This window comes from Camelus bactrianus, chromosome 9, assembly GCF_048773025.1.
Source record: "Camelus bactrianus isolate YW-2024 breed Bactrian camel chromosome 9, ASM4877302v1, whole genome shotgun sequence".
Taxonomy (NCBI): Eukaryota; Metazoa; Chordata; class Mammalia; order Artiodactyla; family Camelidae; genus Camelus; species Camelus bactrianus.
Window position 1 is genome coordinate 32093588 of NC_133547.1, and position 17887 is coordinate 32111474.

Genomic DNA, 17887 nt, shown 5'->3' on the forward strand with positions numbered 1-17887 from the left:
TTGAAGGTGGAGGAAGGGCCCCCAAGACCCAAGGAATATGAGCAGCTTTAGGAGCTGGAAAAGGCAAGAAAATGGGTTCTCCTCTGGAGCCTGGCGTTGGTTATGAAAATAAGAAGAGTGCACTGTAGCTCGAAAACCATGTTGGGTGGAAGGAAGGATTTTTAATTTCTGTGTCCTTTTGTTTTTGTTTTAAGATTGGAGAAACCGGAGCATGTTTATACCCTAAAGGAAACGTGCCAGCAGAGCGGACAGCTTAAAGATTCACACAATAGACAGGGAAGCCACACAGACATCCACCTACTAACAGAACGCAGCATTTTTCTGTGCGGTCGCAAGTGCAGAAATGTGTTTTTCCTCCCCCAAATCTAGCATCAGAAAGTTGGCCACAGCATCTGTTTGAGGAGGCTGGCAGCTCTGTTTTGAGTGAGTCAGACAGGACAGCAGTAAGAGTTGGGACTCTGCGGCTGTTCTGTAGAGCCGCGTAGAGCCAGTGGACTTGCTGCTTTGTCCTTCTGGCTTGAAACAAAGTTAGATCTCAGCACCCAGCACGGGGAGTTAGAACCAGAAGTCAAGTGCGTCTGTGCCTCTAGAATGGAAAGGGATTCTCGGCTGTGAGCGCTTCTCAGTTCTTTCGTGGGTTCTCCCAGAGGAACGCAGGGTGAATACTAGGCTAAGACGACTTTCCATTAACGCTCTCTGACACTTACACACACGCACACACAGGCACACACGCTCTAAACAAGAATCAAATGAAATAGAAAGACTGTACAATTCTTGCTTTTTTTTTAAACAGCTCATTACAAGAAACTGAATATAGTTCCCTGTGCTATACAGTAGGTCCTTGTTTTCTTTTTTTTCCCTAAATTATAACCAAAAGATATTTTGCTATTTCTTTATATATGAACATCTTTTCTGCAAACGTCTTTGCCTGGTTCCATCTTCCCTAGTAAAAAAATAAATATTTTTTAAAAAACAAAAAAATATTCTTGCTTTTTAAGACTCACAGGTTTTTTAGTACCTGGAGGACATTTTAAGAATGATTTAGTTCAATACTCTCGTTTTACAGTTGAAGAAATTGAGGTGTAATAAAACATATAATAATAATAGCATAACAATAATAAATTATAGTTATAATGTCCTTTCACATAAATTAACTCATTGAGCCTCAGAAAGACTTGGGAAGAAAGGGAACAAAACAAAACCAAAACAGAATGGACTGAAATTGTACCTTAAAAATGTTCTGTTTTTTAACCCTCACATTTCTATCATATAGGCCTGTTTATCTCCCCCTTTATCCTGCTACGGGTAAAATACACTATTTCCTTTTTACAGGTAAGGAGATCAAGTTGGGATGTAAAAGGGGATGCTTGATGTCAGACAAAAATCCTGGGTCTAAAACTCACGTCAGAATTCACAAGACAACTCAGGATTCTTTGAATTCAGAGATTTTTTTTCATTTTGTTTTCATTGTGTATTTTTATAACAGTTTAGGCTTTTCAGGGTAGTTTCACTTACATGGTTTAATTAATGGATGTGACCGTTCTGTATGATGGATGAAACCTCAGAGAAACTGAAAGATGAAGGATTCTGCGAACATCTCCTAAGTGGCTAACAGGATGCTAGTACCACGGCAACAGCTGGGCTCTGAAGTTTCTCTCCCCCGTACCAGTTGTTCTCGGTCCTGCTTGCAGACTGGAGTTACCTGAGGAGCTTTTAGAAAAAAATGCCAGGGCTTGGGCCCCACCCCAGACTAACTGAATCAACATCTCTGACGGATGGGCCCTGAGTACCTGTATTTTTTAAATCTCTCCAGGTGATTCTTATAGCCTCTGTTGAGACTCACTGCAATATATCATCCATTTAACACCTGAAGTTCTTAATTTTTGTCCCACGCAGTCTGATTCCCTCTTCTGTAATAATAGCTAACATTTTGGTAACATTCTGGAAGGGATACGAAATTCACTGCATTTTAGCTGTCCACTGAATAGAAACCATGCTACTGTGTATCCAAGCATCGTTTAATACAGGTTTCCAAAGTCCTATTGAATTGCCCACTCTAATAGGACAAAAAGTCTCCTACCGTATGCTACTGTAAACCAGTCAAACACTCTCTCTACTCACATGGCACTGGATGACTAATACCACATTGCATGGGTAAAATACAGAGGAATAAATACTAGAAACATAATACCTTTGTTTTCACTGCTGACCATGGTGGCTGCAGCGTGAGCGGAAACTCCGTTGCAGGGCGAGGCTCAGAACGCAGATGAGCACGGAGCTGGCTGTCTCTTATGCCGGAGCCCCCTCGTGTACTGTTGCTGGTATCCGTGTGTAACTGATAGTATTGTGCACTGGGCTGGAAGATAATAAATAGATGTGAGATGATGATTTACAGAAGGGTGCTTAGAACTCCTTGAACCAGCAGGAGAAGAAAACTGTGCTGGTACAAGGTTGTACTGTCAGACTCAAAATCCTTTTCTTCCTCTCTCTCCAGAGGGCAATTTCTTCAAGGCATAGCTTGCTTTCTGCCTTATCGTCTGCAAATTCTGTGGTTAATTACTAAAATGCCTAATCCACGCGTCTCTAGCTGTCATATTTTTTTCTTCCTTTTAGTTCATTCTTAAAAGAATGTCTCATTTTTAAAATAAAGTAATTCTCATTAAAACTGCCTCTTCTTTAGGAGTTTTTGTGTACAACTGTTTCTATGCCTTTTATTAAACCTCCCTTATTTCGGACACTGTGGCTTAATGAAATTTTCTGTCTAACTAAAGCCAGTATGATTTGAAATCGTAATATCAGCAACAAAAAAAAAATTAAATGAAAACTGAAAATGCCAGTGAGCTCTTTGCATAATTTCTTATGACACAGTTGTCTCATTTCGTATGTTTCTCCTCAACAGAGAAAGAAACAATTCTAGAGAAGGTGATGGTGATAGATGTATTAAGGTGATTAATGATGTTGTCAGCTTGCTGTCTCACCTGTAGCATTTGAAAAATAGTTTGTTTATTTCTCCAAGACTACATATGCTTTCTTTTTAAATCATTCTAATAGTAAATACAATCACACGATGAAAGCACTAACATTGCCAAAAATGGAAAGTGATTGCCTTAAGGGCTCATCTTATACCAGATGGTCCACGGAAAAATGGGTTGCTGCTAAAGGTGAGGTTTATATATAGGCCAGGAAAGCAGGCCTCATCCCTACCACGTGGGCCCATCAGTTTGACACAGCGATTCAGCACCCTGCCTCTGCAGTCGCGCCAGTGAGTGCAAATCCCAGGTCCGCCCCTCGCCGGCTGTGTGACCTTGGGCAAGTCATTAAACTCCAGCCAGCCCCAGTTTCCTCATTTGTAAAACTGAGAATAAAACCAGTTCATACTTCATAGAGCCATGACGGTTCGGGTGACTATATGTGTTCCATAAATGTAAGCTACTGTGATGGTCACCAGCCTGGCGTGTCCCCTGGTCACTCACTTTGTCTTCGGAAGGCTTCTGACAAGACACACACCTTGATGGGAAAGCATGAGCACGATCCACCTGAGTCATTTCTCTGATCATTCAGTCAGTTCATCCCCGAGGGAAGGATGTCAGGGTGGAGAAAAAGTGAGTCAAGCTGTGTGGAAGCAGGAGTCGGAGTCACTGGCCCCCAGGGCTTTGCTGCTGTGTGGAAAGCAGTGTGGCGCGGGAGGGAGCATGGGTGTCAGAACGACACGCGTCTGGGAATAAGCCTGACTCGAGGGGAGATCTTCAGCAACTTGTGCAACCTCTCTAATTCCCAGTTCACTTAAAAAGGAAAATGTTCTAGAGACTTAAATGCCATCGTGTGTGTAGAACACTCAGGCACGTGGTTCCTACTGTTACTCCTGTTCTCAGTCTTCGGAGAGAAGATGGAGCAGGGCCACTGGGCAGCTGGGGGAGGGAGAGATCAGGCGCCCTAGTGTGAGGGCAGGAGAGAGACTTGGGACACTTTACAGAAAGGGAGGTGGTCAAGGTCTTTAAACACCGGCTGGGCCCTTCTTGTTCTCTGTCCCTCCCAGTAAACCACCAACCGCCATGTTCATTGAGCATCACTGAGTCTCTGCTGTGGGCTGGGCATTTTTCAAGGTGCCAAAGGCAACAGTCCTACAATTCGGGACCTTACATTCTGTGGGGACTCTAAACAGGTAAAGAAATAAGCGAGACAGTTAATTTCAGATTGTAAAAAGGCAGTAGATGAGGAAGAGAACGCTGGGGCAGAGGACGCCTTAGTGGGAGGCTGAAAAAGGCCAGCTGAAGAGGTGAAATTTAACTGGGCTGGTAGGGAGAGGAGCCAGCCACATCGGGATCTGGGGAAAGAGCATTCCCCTCAGGGGACCCTGCGCACCAAAGGCCTTGAGGTAGGAATGATCTTATCCCCAGGTTAGTGTGACTGAGGCACACGTTGGATCATACTGGAGGGAGCGGCAGAGGCCAGGTGGTGGACAGACTTGAGGCCAGGCAAGGAGGCTGGGCACCCAGTGCTGTGTGAAGCCGAGGGAGGCTTCCGTGGGAAGCAGAGGAATGGAGTGACGGATCCACCACACAGGCTCTTGCCACGAACTCAGAAAATCACCGGCATGGAGCCAGGTGGAGTTTACAAGGCTCACCCCCGTTCATTTGTTCATGGCAACCAACCAGTGACGTGCCTGAAGGAGAGATTTTACTCTCCCAGTTTTGGGAATAAGACACTGAGATTCAGAGCACCCACGTTCCTCCAACCAGAGGCCTTGTCAAGGGCAGAGTAAAATCAGTGGCAGAGCCGTGGGGTCTCGTCTAGGTTTTGAGATTCCAATCCTGAGCTCCACCTCTTACAAGAAAGTCAGATCATACTTGGCTTAGTAATAGATTTATTCTATTAAAAATAGTTGTTTTTTTTCTAAGTTTTGATTATTTCTATCCTGTTTGTTTTTCACACCTTGTGATTTCTATTTAATTTCCCATTAGGTCCTGCCAACGAAGGGTAAACTCCTTGGGTGTGTGTGTTGGGCTTCTGTGAGGGGTAATAACCACAGTGCTGCAGGAAGCACTAAGCACATAAATATGACATGACTCCCGTCTCGCCCTGCCCGCCGTGGCGCCCCGGACCGCGCGTAACGAGGAGCCGAGTGAGGAGGTCAGATGCGCGATGCAGACACAACCACTTCATCGACACCGACCAAGGTTTCAGAGGCCCTTCCAGACGGTTCTCTCAGCCGTACCCCTCATTAAAATAGTACGCACAGTCATTTGTACTGCATGCTAATTCCAACATTTCTGATTCAATATTTGGAGTATTTACAGTTTTCCGCATTACGAGACAAAAAAACGCACGTGGCCGGAATGGCAGCAGTCAAAGGCAGCTTCACGTACGTACGTGGTCTGACGGGCGAGAAAGGGGACCTTCTTAGACTTTAATGAGAGGCGGAAAGAAACACCGGTCCCTTTCAAACTGGGGGATTGACAGCGCTGGGGATGGCACTTGGAGTGACTAAGATAGAGATCTTTGGCATGATGGTAAGGAGTTAGGAAAATTAAGCTGTATTAATCAAACAGAGTAAAGAAAATTTTCATTAACTGCAGAGTTTGTAAGTGCCACTTTTTTTTTTTTTTTTCTGTTTGTTGGGAAGACAGAGGCATGCACTGGAAACACTAATTCTAATTATGACCGTAAGTGGGAGTTTTTGGCACAAGGTCAAAAAATAATAGGAGAAAGTGAGAATCTCAGTGCTGAGCTGCAGTAAGCCCAATCATTTGAATAAAGCCAGTTGTTTTCTCTTGGAGCGTCTCCGGGCTGTTCAGTGTTCTGGATGATTCTAATACAATCAGGCTGTTCTCTGGTGTATAACCACTTCCTGCTGACTCAGGGCAACTCGCTTCCTCGGCCGTTTATTAAAATGAAACATTCAGATTAAAACCCCGCTTTTTAGTGATGACCAAATACACATTAGTAATGACATTATTAAAACTATTTTGTTTAAAATGAACTTTCACACGAGCGTGTTGCAAAGCAGCACAAACAAATCTATCTAATTTCACTGGAGATGGTTTTAAAAAGCTTGCAGATCTTTCTGGCACTATTACAGAAGGGGGTTTGATGTGTGTTTCAGGAGACAATCTGAGTTTTTATGGCTATAAAAAGTGAATACTGTTTCCACTACTCCAAACAGCAAATAATGTATAATTCATGATTTTTCATTAACATGCAAATGTGAAATAGTGTCTTCTATGTTTGCATCTACTAATAATCTATTAAATATTTAGAAGCATAGTAAAGAATACTAAAAATATTTGGTCTGGGTGCTGTTTAAGTAGTTTTTCTCCTCATTTTTTACTTGTCCATATATTTACACGTGTAAAAATGTAGGAGAAACAGACAAGCAAATAATCAATTTAGTAGCTGGCATTTGTAAAATGAGACAATAACCCTAATGTTTATATAGTTCTTGGTACTTTTAATAACATTTTCACATAGAGAGTCTCAGCCTTCCATGGCAACAACCGTATTAGGCTGTCATTATCCCCATTTCATGGATCGAGAAACCAAGACAGTGATTTACTAGCCAAGAGTGCAAAAGAATCTCAGGTGTAAGATCATAGAATTCCAAATGTTTGAGAAATGTATTTGTCTAAGATTGTTACCTATAGCTTGTACTGGCTGAAGGATCTGAAATTTTCAGTACTTTCTAGGGTGCCAAGATTCTTCATTGGTTCATTCTACAAATATTCACTGAGCAAAGCACTATGCTCCTGTGTGCTCAGCGTGCTTCCGTGGGCCTGATGGGAACGAGAGATGAGTCAGACACAGACGTGTCATCAAGAGTAAGACTACAGTCCACAAGACAAGCTATAAAAGAAAACTGCTGTGATAAAAAGAATATTGCATCAATTGCCATTATGGGAGTAGAGAACATATTTAAAGGAGAGAAAGAATGCATTTCTCTGGGCAGAGGGAATCTGGGCAGACTTCATGGAGGAGTTGTGGAACTAGGATATAGTGGGTGACAGAAGACATTGATGGTCTAAAGCCCAATCAAGTGGTGTCATCTTGGAGGTCATGTGAGAAACTAGAGGGAATGAGGCCATTAAAGTATTTCAGAACAAGAAAATAAACTCTCCAAAAAAGAGTAATGGAAATAAATATAAAAAGAAAAGAAAAACATAATTCAACATTCTGGGAGGATTCTTAGACTCAGACACTAGCCATTCTCAGTAAGACATCAAGGGGGGAGCAATAAAGAGTTAAGAGTTCAGTCAAGAAACAGCAGAATATGGATTTCTTCTCTTTCCTTAGAATCTTCTGGGTTCTAAAGATTTCTCTGTCGTCGCAATTTTATAATTATTATCTTCAGTATTAATTTTATGGAATCGGTCTGGTTGCATTAAGACATTTGGAAGACATGCATCTTCTTTACTTAAGTACAAAAAGCATCCTTACAGTTTATATTAATGACTTGATACAGTCCATGCCTTCAAGGAGTTTGTCATCAGTCACTGTACTAGGATCTCCGTTGAGGAGAAGCGACACTAAGGGCAGGACTACCTTTCAGCAGTACCACTCCTCTGTGCACAAACCTGGCCAACCCAGTAGAATGACCTCAGTAAACAAATTTTAAGCAAATTTAAACAATCTATCACGTTGAAGTTTCAGTAAAGGAACAGAGAAATAGCTAGAAAGATTATACATACAAAAACAATCACAATGGTTTAAAGCCCTCCCAGACAGTATTATGAATGTGCTTCAAAGACAGGTACTCAGACAAGGTTGGAAACCACAGAAGTGGCCGTACAATCCTTGCTACCCAGATGGTGTTGCCACTCCAGCAGGTCCACTGCCCTGTCTCCTGTTGTTGGGACCCTCTCTAGCCATTTTCCATTTAATGGTGAATATTCCTGTGCTCTCAGTACATTTTTCCTGAGTATATTTTTTAATTACTTTTATAATCGGGTCTCAGGGATGCTTCCATATGCGTCACTCCCTCAGATGTTGTGTCACATCCACAGGCACCATGTGTTTTTGTTTTGGGTTTTGGTTTTGCACAGAGGTCTAGAAATTCTTCCTGAGTCTGGCCAGTGTTTGTTCTGTTCGGTGGCCTGAGTTTAGTTAGGTTGGCTCTTGGTATCCACATGTAAGTAGAAATTTTTATTTTTTTTTTCTTTCTAGGGTCATTTCCCTTCCAGTCACCATGACCGGCTCCTTTTGTGTAATACCGGTGTCTCTCACTCTTGAAGTGCACGCTCAACCTCTGTAGGTCTAGGCGACCACACTCTGTTTATCTGGGAGGTCAGACAAATTTGTTACAATGAACGGTTTATTGGAAGAAACTATTTTCATTCTTTATAAAATGGATTTTTTTACTTTGCTAATTTGATAATGACATCAAGAACATCTGCACAGTTCATTTAAATAATCCAATTATTTTTGCTTTGGGATCTATTTGTATCACTAATTCCCAATTATCCATGACACTAGGTAAGCCGTTCAGTGTTCAACCAGAGAAGCAGAACACCTAGAGGGGGCCTAGTATAGAATGACCTCCTGGCAAATAATCATTTAAAATGAAAATAAATTGTTCTTTGATGCTTAGAAAACAAAATGGATTGCTCATTTCTGTGACCAGAGAAACAGCAGGAAAACCATCACAAAATGAATTTATGGGTGTAATCCCCGTCTGATATATCCATGTCAAACATATCAAATCTCCTTTCATGACAAAGTGAAGTCCTGCAAAATGAACAGGAAGCGCAGCGATGCGGACCTTGACTTTACCAAAGGACTGACGCCTGGTCCTGAGCAATTCCCTTTTCCTTCAAACAGAATAAATGTGGTCTAGACAGAACTTCTCAAATACAATCAGCAGACTAGGGCTGGGCTGGTTAGAGAGGGAATTTGTTTAAAAACATGAATCACTTTCTGATCTGAGAACGGTTTCGTTTACCACTGCCATGAAGATTCTAATTCAGTAGGTGTGTGGAGGGATGCGGGAATCAGCGTTCTAACACGGTTCTCCTGACAATCACACAGCCAGGCTTAGAAATCAGGGGACTTCAGCACAAGAGCTGGCCTCAGGATCATTCACAGTTAGCAGTGGACCTGCGGCCATCTGAGGCGGGAGGATCTAAGGAATCCATGGGGCAGAGCAAACCCATTAGAGGCGTGTGTGTGTTACAGTAAGAGGTGGTGCGAATATTAACTACTATACATAAAAATAGATTTAAAAATTTTTCTGTATAGCACAGGGAACCATATTCAAAATCTTGTAATAACCTTTAATGAAAAAAGAATATGAAATGAATATGTGTATATATAGGCATGACTGGTACACTAAGCTGTATGTCAGAAATTGATGCATTGTAACTGACTCTACGTCACTTAGGAAAAAAAAGAGTTGGGCAGAAGAAACTCTCGCCATTATAGTCACATTAACAAAGTGCTGTTTTTACAGACCAGTTTAGAGTTTATGAAAAAAGCTTTTCAGTGGGAGCCTTTATCATCAGTGTGGAGTCACTTGTCAGCCCAGGACACATGGAGAGACCTCACAGAGATGCTCACAGGGTCTCAGGAGAACCAGGACAAGAGGAGAACTTGCCCAGTGGCAAGGGGAGTCAGCAAATGTATTTAAGTAACATTTTAACCCTGATTCTGAGAACATTTGAGAAACTCTTCAGTGTGGAAGCTCAGGGGGTGTGACAACCAAGACTTCCCAGGACAGCTCAGAGAAAGGTATAAGCAGGTATAAAAGACAGAAGTGATGACTCAACAGGGGACAGGGTCTTTAGAGTGGAGTTTGCAGTAAAGTACATTAATGCCAGAAAAATGGATATCTGTTCATTTTTTTAATAGACTCTTCAGAGGCCAAAAATGATTCCCTGCTTGATCAAAACAAAACTATGACAGGATAAGCCTTTGGCATAAAGATGAGAGTGAGCCGCAAGAATTCAGAGCCCCACGTTCCCTCTATATGGTGTGCAGGATTCACACAGCAAAGAGCATGCGCACAGCTCAGGTTATTTCAGAAGGGCTTCAAGGCCCCAGAAAGCTGAGAGAGCTGGCTAGCCAGGGTGACTTAGAGCAGTAGGATAAAGAATGTGAATACCAGAGAACAGTATATGGAGAGTCTCAGGGAAGAACCTTAAAGCCAGATCACTTCCGTCCTGCGCAGACACACACAGTGAGCGAGTGAGACGAAGGACGTCTTCACCATCGGCCGTCGGGTGAGTGCAGGGGAACCTGGACGACCTGGCCTAACAGCTTGGACCTCCCTTACTGTCAGGATGTATTGTTTTCAGTATTTAATTCCATTATGTAACACTGTGCCAGGTGTACTTCTAAGAGGTTGGAAAAGGAACACTGCATGGTTCTGGGTGCAGCTCTCGCTCATCAAACATAAAGAAGGGTGACGTCCATAAGCATTCACGATCTGATCCCTTTGTGGCTGTGAAATGAACAACAATTGCGCAAGAATTACTAATGACCATTAAGGCATGGGGATACCAGATCCCAAAACCCATTTAGTCAAGAGACTTTCTCAGATGAGGTGAGCAAACTGCTAGATAAGTTGAAAAAATATTTCCATTCTCTCTAGGCTTCCTTGTCCTGCACCTGTGTGGTGACCTGCCTTACAGACATAAATACCAATAGTGTACCTTTCATGCTTGGAGTCACTATGTTGTTTAAACTCTTACTTTCAAAGAGCATAATATCTGCCAGGCTTGACCTGATTGATTGATTGATTGATTGATTGACAGATTTTTTTTTTAGGTCTCCACCCATGGGCTTGTGATGGCTTACCTGTCTCTACTGGCTGAATCCCATCTGTCCCTTAGGTCTCATTTTCAAGTTCCAAGCAGCAGCAATGTGACCACAAAGACCCATGATCTGGTGCTTTATTTGATTTCTGTGTTTGTTTTAATGGAACAGTAGAAGGGAGGCAAGAAGGGAGGGGAGTATTTGATTTGCTGTCTAGCCAACACAATTCTAAAAACCATTAAGCTGAAACTGCTACAAGTGTTTATTTTCTAACTCTTTCTTGTATAATGGGAACAGTCAAGATCTGCGCATGAGTCAGTCGATAGAAGGTTTGTGGTTTTATGATAAGCAAATCAGCCAGTGGAGAGACTAAACCCCAGTGACAGCTGTGATGGTTCTTGGAATCAGACATCCTTCAATAACACGTTCCCCCCATTGCTTACAGACACTGCTGGAGAACAGGGTCAGGGCTTACGGCAGACGCCGAATATCTCTGCACTATGTGAAATTTCCCTCGGTGGATCCGTGCCTAACAACCATTACATCAAACCACAGGTACAACGAAGCCTATTTCCCTCCTTGACATGACATTGTTGTTACTCTAGAGGCAAAGCCTTATGCTACTGCCAGCTGAAAAAGACACCTCTCTAACAGCCGAAAGAACGCAGACAAAGAATTGGGAACAGTTGGGCTCCTCCAACCATCAGAATATAAAGCAGTGATCTTATCCAGCACAGGCCACATGGCTCATTACGTATGATGTCTTGGAAATGAGGATCCCTGAAATAACAATAGCAATACCAAAAAAACAAGTAAATAAATGTTGTGGAAACTTCTGTAGTGTTAGCATGCTTCACAGGTGTGACTCCACCCAAATCTAATCTTTGTTGTAACAGTAAATATTCGTTCTTCCCATAGAGAAAACTGAATGCTTCATTGGTTGATCACTGAATAAAATCTTGTCATTGAGCAATCAGGCCGGGTTTACTGTGAGCGTCTGATACACGGAAGTTAGGAAAGCCGTAAGTAGCGTGGGTCAGATGGCTTCCAAGTATCAGTGACTTTCCGTAGTACCTGTTGAACTACTTATAATTCACCAAGAAATGCTGGGAGAGTAGAAATTCTCTAGATACAATGGAGAAAGTTAAAGGAAGAAAAAGTTAAAATTTTGTATTCACTGAGCATGCTGAAGAAACAATGTATTTTGAGAATAGTGGCCAGAAAAATGCAAGAGAAAGCTGAGAAACAAAAATTACAGGGATGATCCAAATTACTAATAATTCTAACACGTGAAGCTAGCACCTTAAGCTAGCATCTTATTCACAAAGAATATTACACTTAAGTGATGCATTAAGGATTACTTCAAGGAGGAAGCAGAGCTTTCCTGAAAACCTGGCTAGTGCCCTGCCCCATCCACAGAAGAAGATCGTTTGCAGGTTGGCCCCCTTGTCTCCTGCATAGAAGGAAATCATGAACTTGTGTTTTCAAACTGCCGTCTTATCAGTTTGCAAGATGCATCACAACAAGTATCAACAGAAAAGAAATGGATATCCAAGAAGCTGCTAAAGAGTATGTCTTTGAAAATACAAGAAAGTACTTTGCATGATATATTTCTCACTTCTTGATGCTATGGTTTGGTTTTCGTTCTTCAGATACACAAAACATACACACACACCTATGATCCTTACTGGCCAGGGAAGTCATTTTTTTAATCCAGTCTTTTCTGAGCAGAAAGGACTTTTCAGTTGTCTTTGTCAATCTGTGATCTATTTCTCACACACAAAAAAGGGTCTATATAAGAGTATACAATTTGGGGTGGTTTTTTGTACTTCATTTTTTAAGTATTTGTCATTCTGGATATGGGAATGAGTAATTGCAAAGCACTCATTGAACAGTTTAGCAACATTAACCAGTTATCTCAAAATACTATTAAAAATTGAATTTTTATGTAACCATATATAAAAAAACAATGCATTTAAAGCTACTTACATGAGAAACTATTTAGGTTTGCCATAGTACCATTAGCAAAGTTTTCTAATTCTTGAAAGTAATAGACTTAGAAAATAGCCTAAAACCGTATTCCCTCTTTAAAAACATGATACATATATGTATATATATATAACTTTTATCGTAGTTCATTTGATTATCTAAGCAGAATATCTTAATATTATTAGTGGTTTCATGACTTGTAACATGATAATCTGAGGGACAGCTAGTCAGTCTGTTTTAAATCTAAATGTTTCCTGTTCTTGCTTTGTTTTAATTTTTTTTCCTACTATCATAACAAGACTCCTTTCACCTGAGGCATATTTTATATCTTCTTCCCAGTGACAATATTTCAGAAAAAAGACTCTCACCATTTTAGACAATGAATACACAAAAACTAAAGTGGAAGTTCAACATACATCCCAGTATTTTGATCTATACAGACAAGCTGAAAAGCGAGCTCAATCTGAAATACGCACAAAATTCCTGTGTATTTCGTTTTTTAAACAAAAATAAATATGAAGTACAAAGTCAGGCAAAGTCACTTACCTCTTCAACTGCAGGAATTAAATTATTTGGTTATCTACACTGATCCAGTTAACGGTCAGACTGCCAAATCCCCACTTGACTTTGCGTCACGTAGTGCTAGGCTTTGCTTTGTGCCCCTGGGAATTATAGCTGAAAATGAAAGCAATCAAAGAGTTGCTGCGAATTATTTTATTATTAGGAATGGCATGCTCATCTGCCTGGAAGAGAAATGATGGTAGAAGTTTAAATAGTGACAGCTGTAAGCATGGAGGTAGAAATAAGAATAAAATGGAGAGAAGTGTGAGTTTATCATTTAAACATGTCTGTTTCCATTCATTCATTTGACAAATGTGTGCTGCATGCCTACCAGGTTGAGGCACTGGGCATGGCAGTGCATGCTAGGCACTGGGAATACAGAAATGAAGAGGTTAAGGTCTCTATGATCGTGGTACTCATTTTTAAAGAAGATTCCAGAAAACCAGTGCTTATAATAGTGTTATGGGAGATGTAAAAGAAGTTTGCGATGTAGGTATTACGGGAAAATCACAGAGATGAGACCCTAAATGGCCTGGAGAGACTTAAGAAATGTTTCCAAAGAAAGTAACGATTGCTCTGCTCGTGAAGGACAGTGTCATTATCTGGTTGCCTCTGACTAGAGAGAACTCCAGCCAGAGGGAGTAAGTCATGTCTGTAAGGAGGAAGATGTGTGCTAGGACGGCATATTTAGTGGAATGCTAATAAGGGTGCCTGCAAGGGAGCTTTAATGCAGGAAACGGGTAAGTCAAGAGGCAGATCATGAAAGGACACAGATGCCAAGGTTTGGACTTTGTGCCAAAGGTGATGGGAGGCCATCAAACGGTATTAAGATGCAGAGTGAGGTGGTTAGATTTCTGAATCGAAGTCTAGTGCGTGCACGTGAATCCCGTTGGCGCTGCCGATGGGATTCTGTTTCACTAGATGAGGAGCGTGAGGGCGCAGTGTAGTAAGAAAGCTTTGCCTCGCACTACCTGTGGGACCCTAGACAGCAATCTCAGGGTCTCCAGAGTAAGTTTCTTCGTTGTAAATGGAGAGGTTGACTAAGCGATCTTTAAGGTCCCTTTGGCTTGAAGTTTCTGTGTTCCCTTTGCTCACTTTGAACTCTGCCACCGTATCAACTACTGAGAGGCTGCTTTTGCCCGACCTGAATCCTGCAGAGACCGCGAGCCACGTGACTGAACCGAGCCAGCCACCAAGTTAAATTGGCAACAGGCTCCGTTTCATGAGGCATTCCTGGAGGAAGTCCTGGTTATAAAATCCCACAGTGTGCTGAGTTGTGACAGAAGCCACCAGAGGATGGTACACGTGGAAGGAAAATAATTAATTTCCACACCTCCTACTTAAGCAGGAGTCCAGCTATGTAGAATAAGAATAAAAGTGAAATGTTATAAGTCCATCTGTAGATTTTGTTTTTTCACTGAAGTGGGCCAATAAATTTTAACATCACTGCCAACTCAACTTCTACTTAAAAAAAAAAAAAAAAGTAAAACATTCACAGTCCCAGCTTTGCAGTGGCTTCAATTAAAAAAAAAAAAGATAAAGGAGGGATGCAGGACTAGAGGACAGTTTCAGCCTCTGTGAGAGTGAGGTTTGTTTAAATAGCATTGACAGTTCATCTGACTTGAAGTTAAGATACATCAGTGCAATGGTAATGCTGGGTAGTTTCCATTCTATGGTCACAGGAGTTTTCAGGGCACTTCTAGCTATGGTTTGGCTCTCTGACAGGGAGTCTTTTGTGGCTGCTACACTGGCAGCTCGCCAGTTCACATTAACCGTAAAAGGCTTTCTGGAAAGTTAGGATCTTTGCTTTTTAAAGGACGATTTCAAAAGAGTTGTGTACCACACTTAAACTATGAAGTGATCTAGTAAATTCAAATGGAAGCAAGGCTGTTGTCCACAGAGGGGCTAACATTTACAAATCAAAGTAAAATAAAATAAGATGGGTTTGAATAGGTATTTAAGTTAGGACTAAGGAGAACTTCCAAATACAAGGATTGCATCATATGAGTTGCTCAGATACCCACACAAATAGCAAAAAGTGAACAAGGGTAAAGAAGAATGGATAAGTTAACTCTCAAACTACTCCAGTCTTTTCAGTCTTATGTATTAAATTTAAATGCAAATGATAGTGCATATGTATGTTCTCTGGGTCATAAGGGTTGATAGAGTGATTTAGGTCAACATGATTTCTGCTGCCTATTCATATTGAAATGGATGACAGAATTAGAAACTATAAAATAGCTAGAAAAAAAATCCGTGAGATGACCTCAGCTAAATAAGACCTTCCTTATTTCAGACTTTTAGGTAATTTGTGTATAACAGTATATTCCAATCTTAATCTTCATCTCAGTGACCCATCAGTTTAAAGATTTATTTTGACCATGGTGTGGTCAAAGGAATCAGTATAGAGGCTTTCTGACACCATGTTGCTTGTAACACAGTGACTGAGAGTTTCAAGTCCTACGTAGCTGGGCTCCAGACTCTCATTTGTTTCTGTCAGAATAATTCTGGGAAGTTCTGGTAGGTACCAAAAAAGAGTAGACTAAATTCTAATTGAATTTTTTTCAGTAAAAACAATTCCGTTTCACTACAGTAATGTTCCAGTTTTTTCTCCTTCTCTCTCAACTCCCCTGCTCCACACACACTAACACATACAATTAGCACTGAAAACTATGGAAGATGTATATATTTTAAAAGAATATTAGAATTTACTGTTAGAATTCCTTTTTTTTTTTTTTTTGGTGGGGGGAGGCAATTAGGTATTTATTTATTTTTAGAGGAGTTACTGGGGATTGAACCCAGGATCTTGTGCATGCTAAGCATGCACTCTACCACTTGAGTTATACCCTTTCCCTGTTAGAATTCCTTTATAATTGATTAGCATAATATTTTTTTCAGTCTGCTAAAAGATTCGTTTTTAGCTATGAGCATATCAAAGAAGTTGACTCCTTATGTACCTGAATCTGTGACCCATTCATTTACTCACAAATTGTATTGAGTCCCTACTATGTGCCAGTCACTATCCTATCCCTTGGATTTATTATAATAATAGATTGCATTCCTTTCTCATTATAAAGAGTTCAATAATAAGACCATACAATCATAACAGAATAATCTGTGTAAGATATTTTTTAAATAGTCCATTAAAAACTAAGTTAACAAAGCTATTATTCCATTGGCCTTACTTTACTCCCTCAGAAGCTGATCTGTGCACTAATGTTTATTCATGTATTTGTTATTTATCAAGCAATTAGCAGTTATTGAGAGCTTATTATGTGCCACATATTGTTTTAGGCGTCGTGGATGGGGTGCATCTGTGGACAAATCCATCCAAACCCCTTCTTTCACAGCGTTTGTGTTGCAGCAGAAGAAAGACAGTGCATTTTATAGTTGTGAATGGTGGCAGTGCTGTGGGGAAGATTAGAGCAGACTGAACATGAGATGCCGGGCATGGGTATGGGGGCGGCAATTTAGCACAAGGGGTCGGACTGACATTTGAGCAGTAATAAGATGACTAATTCACTTTCATTCCATTTATACTTGGTTAACTGGTTGAAATATTTGCTATTGAACAGTTGGCTGGATATTATTTGTGGTAGCCTTCCAAAGATTTCTGCATCCTAATCTCCAGAACCTGTGAATAATGCCTCCTAGGGTAAATGGCGCTTTGCAGATACAATTAAATTGATTAAGTTAAGGATGTTGAGGATTAACCTTGATTATCAAAGTGGGCTTAAACATAATCACAAGCATCCTTACCGGGGGGATGTAGGAGGGTCAGGGTCAGAAAAAAGCCGACAGAAGCAGAAAGGAGCAGAGTCAGAGACAGAAGATATTGCCCACTGGTTTTGAAGATAAAGGAATGGCCACACGCCAAGGAATACACTGTGTCTATAGATGCTAGAAAGATGAAAGAAGAGATTTTCTCCTGGAGAGTCCAGAAGGAACTAGCCTTGCTGACCGCTTGATTTTAGTCCCATAAGATTCATTCCAGACTTCTGATCTCCAGACTGTAAGAGAATGTTTGTGTTGTTTTAAGTCACTAATTTGAGATCATCTGTTATAGCAACAATGGGGGGGGGGATGCAGTATTTATGATTGTTTAAATCCAAGAATCTTACAGACAGACTGTATTGGCATAAATGCAGCATAATGTATTGGTTGAGAACAGGGACTCCAGAGCTCGCATACCTGGGTTTGAATCCAAGCTCTGCCACTTGCTGTTCATGAGGCTGTGTACAGTTTTCTAACCTCTCTGTACTTCATTTTTCTCACCTATAAAATGATGATGATGGTGGTAGATATGGCACAAGAGTTTTTACAAAGAGCTAATATCTGTAAGATGTTAGTGGGATTTTGGATAGCTGACAAATTGAAATAAACGGGGTTTAGAGGAAAGCATGGACCATTATAGTTATGCCACTGTATAGTTCGGTAAAGGTGGACAAATCATATGACATCTCTGATACTTTGTTTTATTATCTGGCAATAATATTTATAATACATTGCAAGGCTGTTCTGAGCATCACAAAAGAAAACGTATGAAAAAGTCTTATCAGGATGATTTAGTCAAAAATATTTAATGAGCATCTAC

General features: G+C 40.9%; 1 protein-coding gene across 1 annotated transcript in view; it reads left to right on the forward strand.

Annotated features, from left to right (window-relative positions):
- The window catches only part of LOC123615483 (uncharacterized), a 271904-nt gene extending 264687 nt beyond the window's left edge, over positions 1-7217 (forward strand). The window contains exon 7 of the mRNA XM_074371193.1: positions 195-7217. Coding sequence (XP_074227294.1) covers positions 195-257 — 63 coding nt within the window. The 3' untranslated portion in view covers positions 258-7217. The remainder of the gene's footprint in view (positions 1-194) is intronic.
- The last annotated feature ends 10670 nt before the right edge of the window (positions 7218-17887 follow it).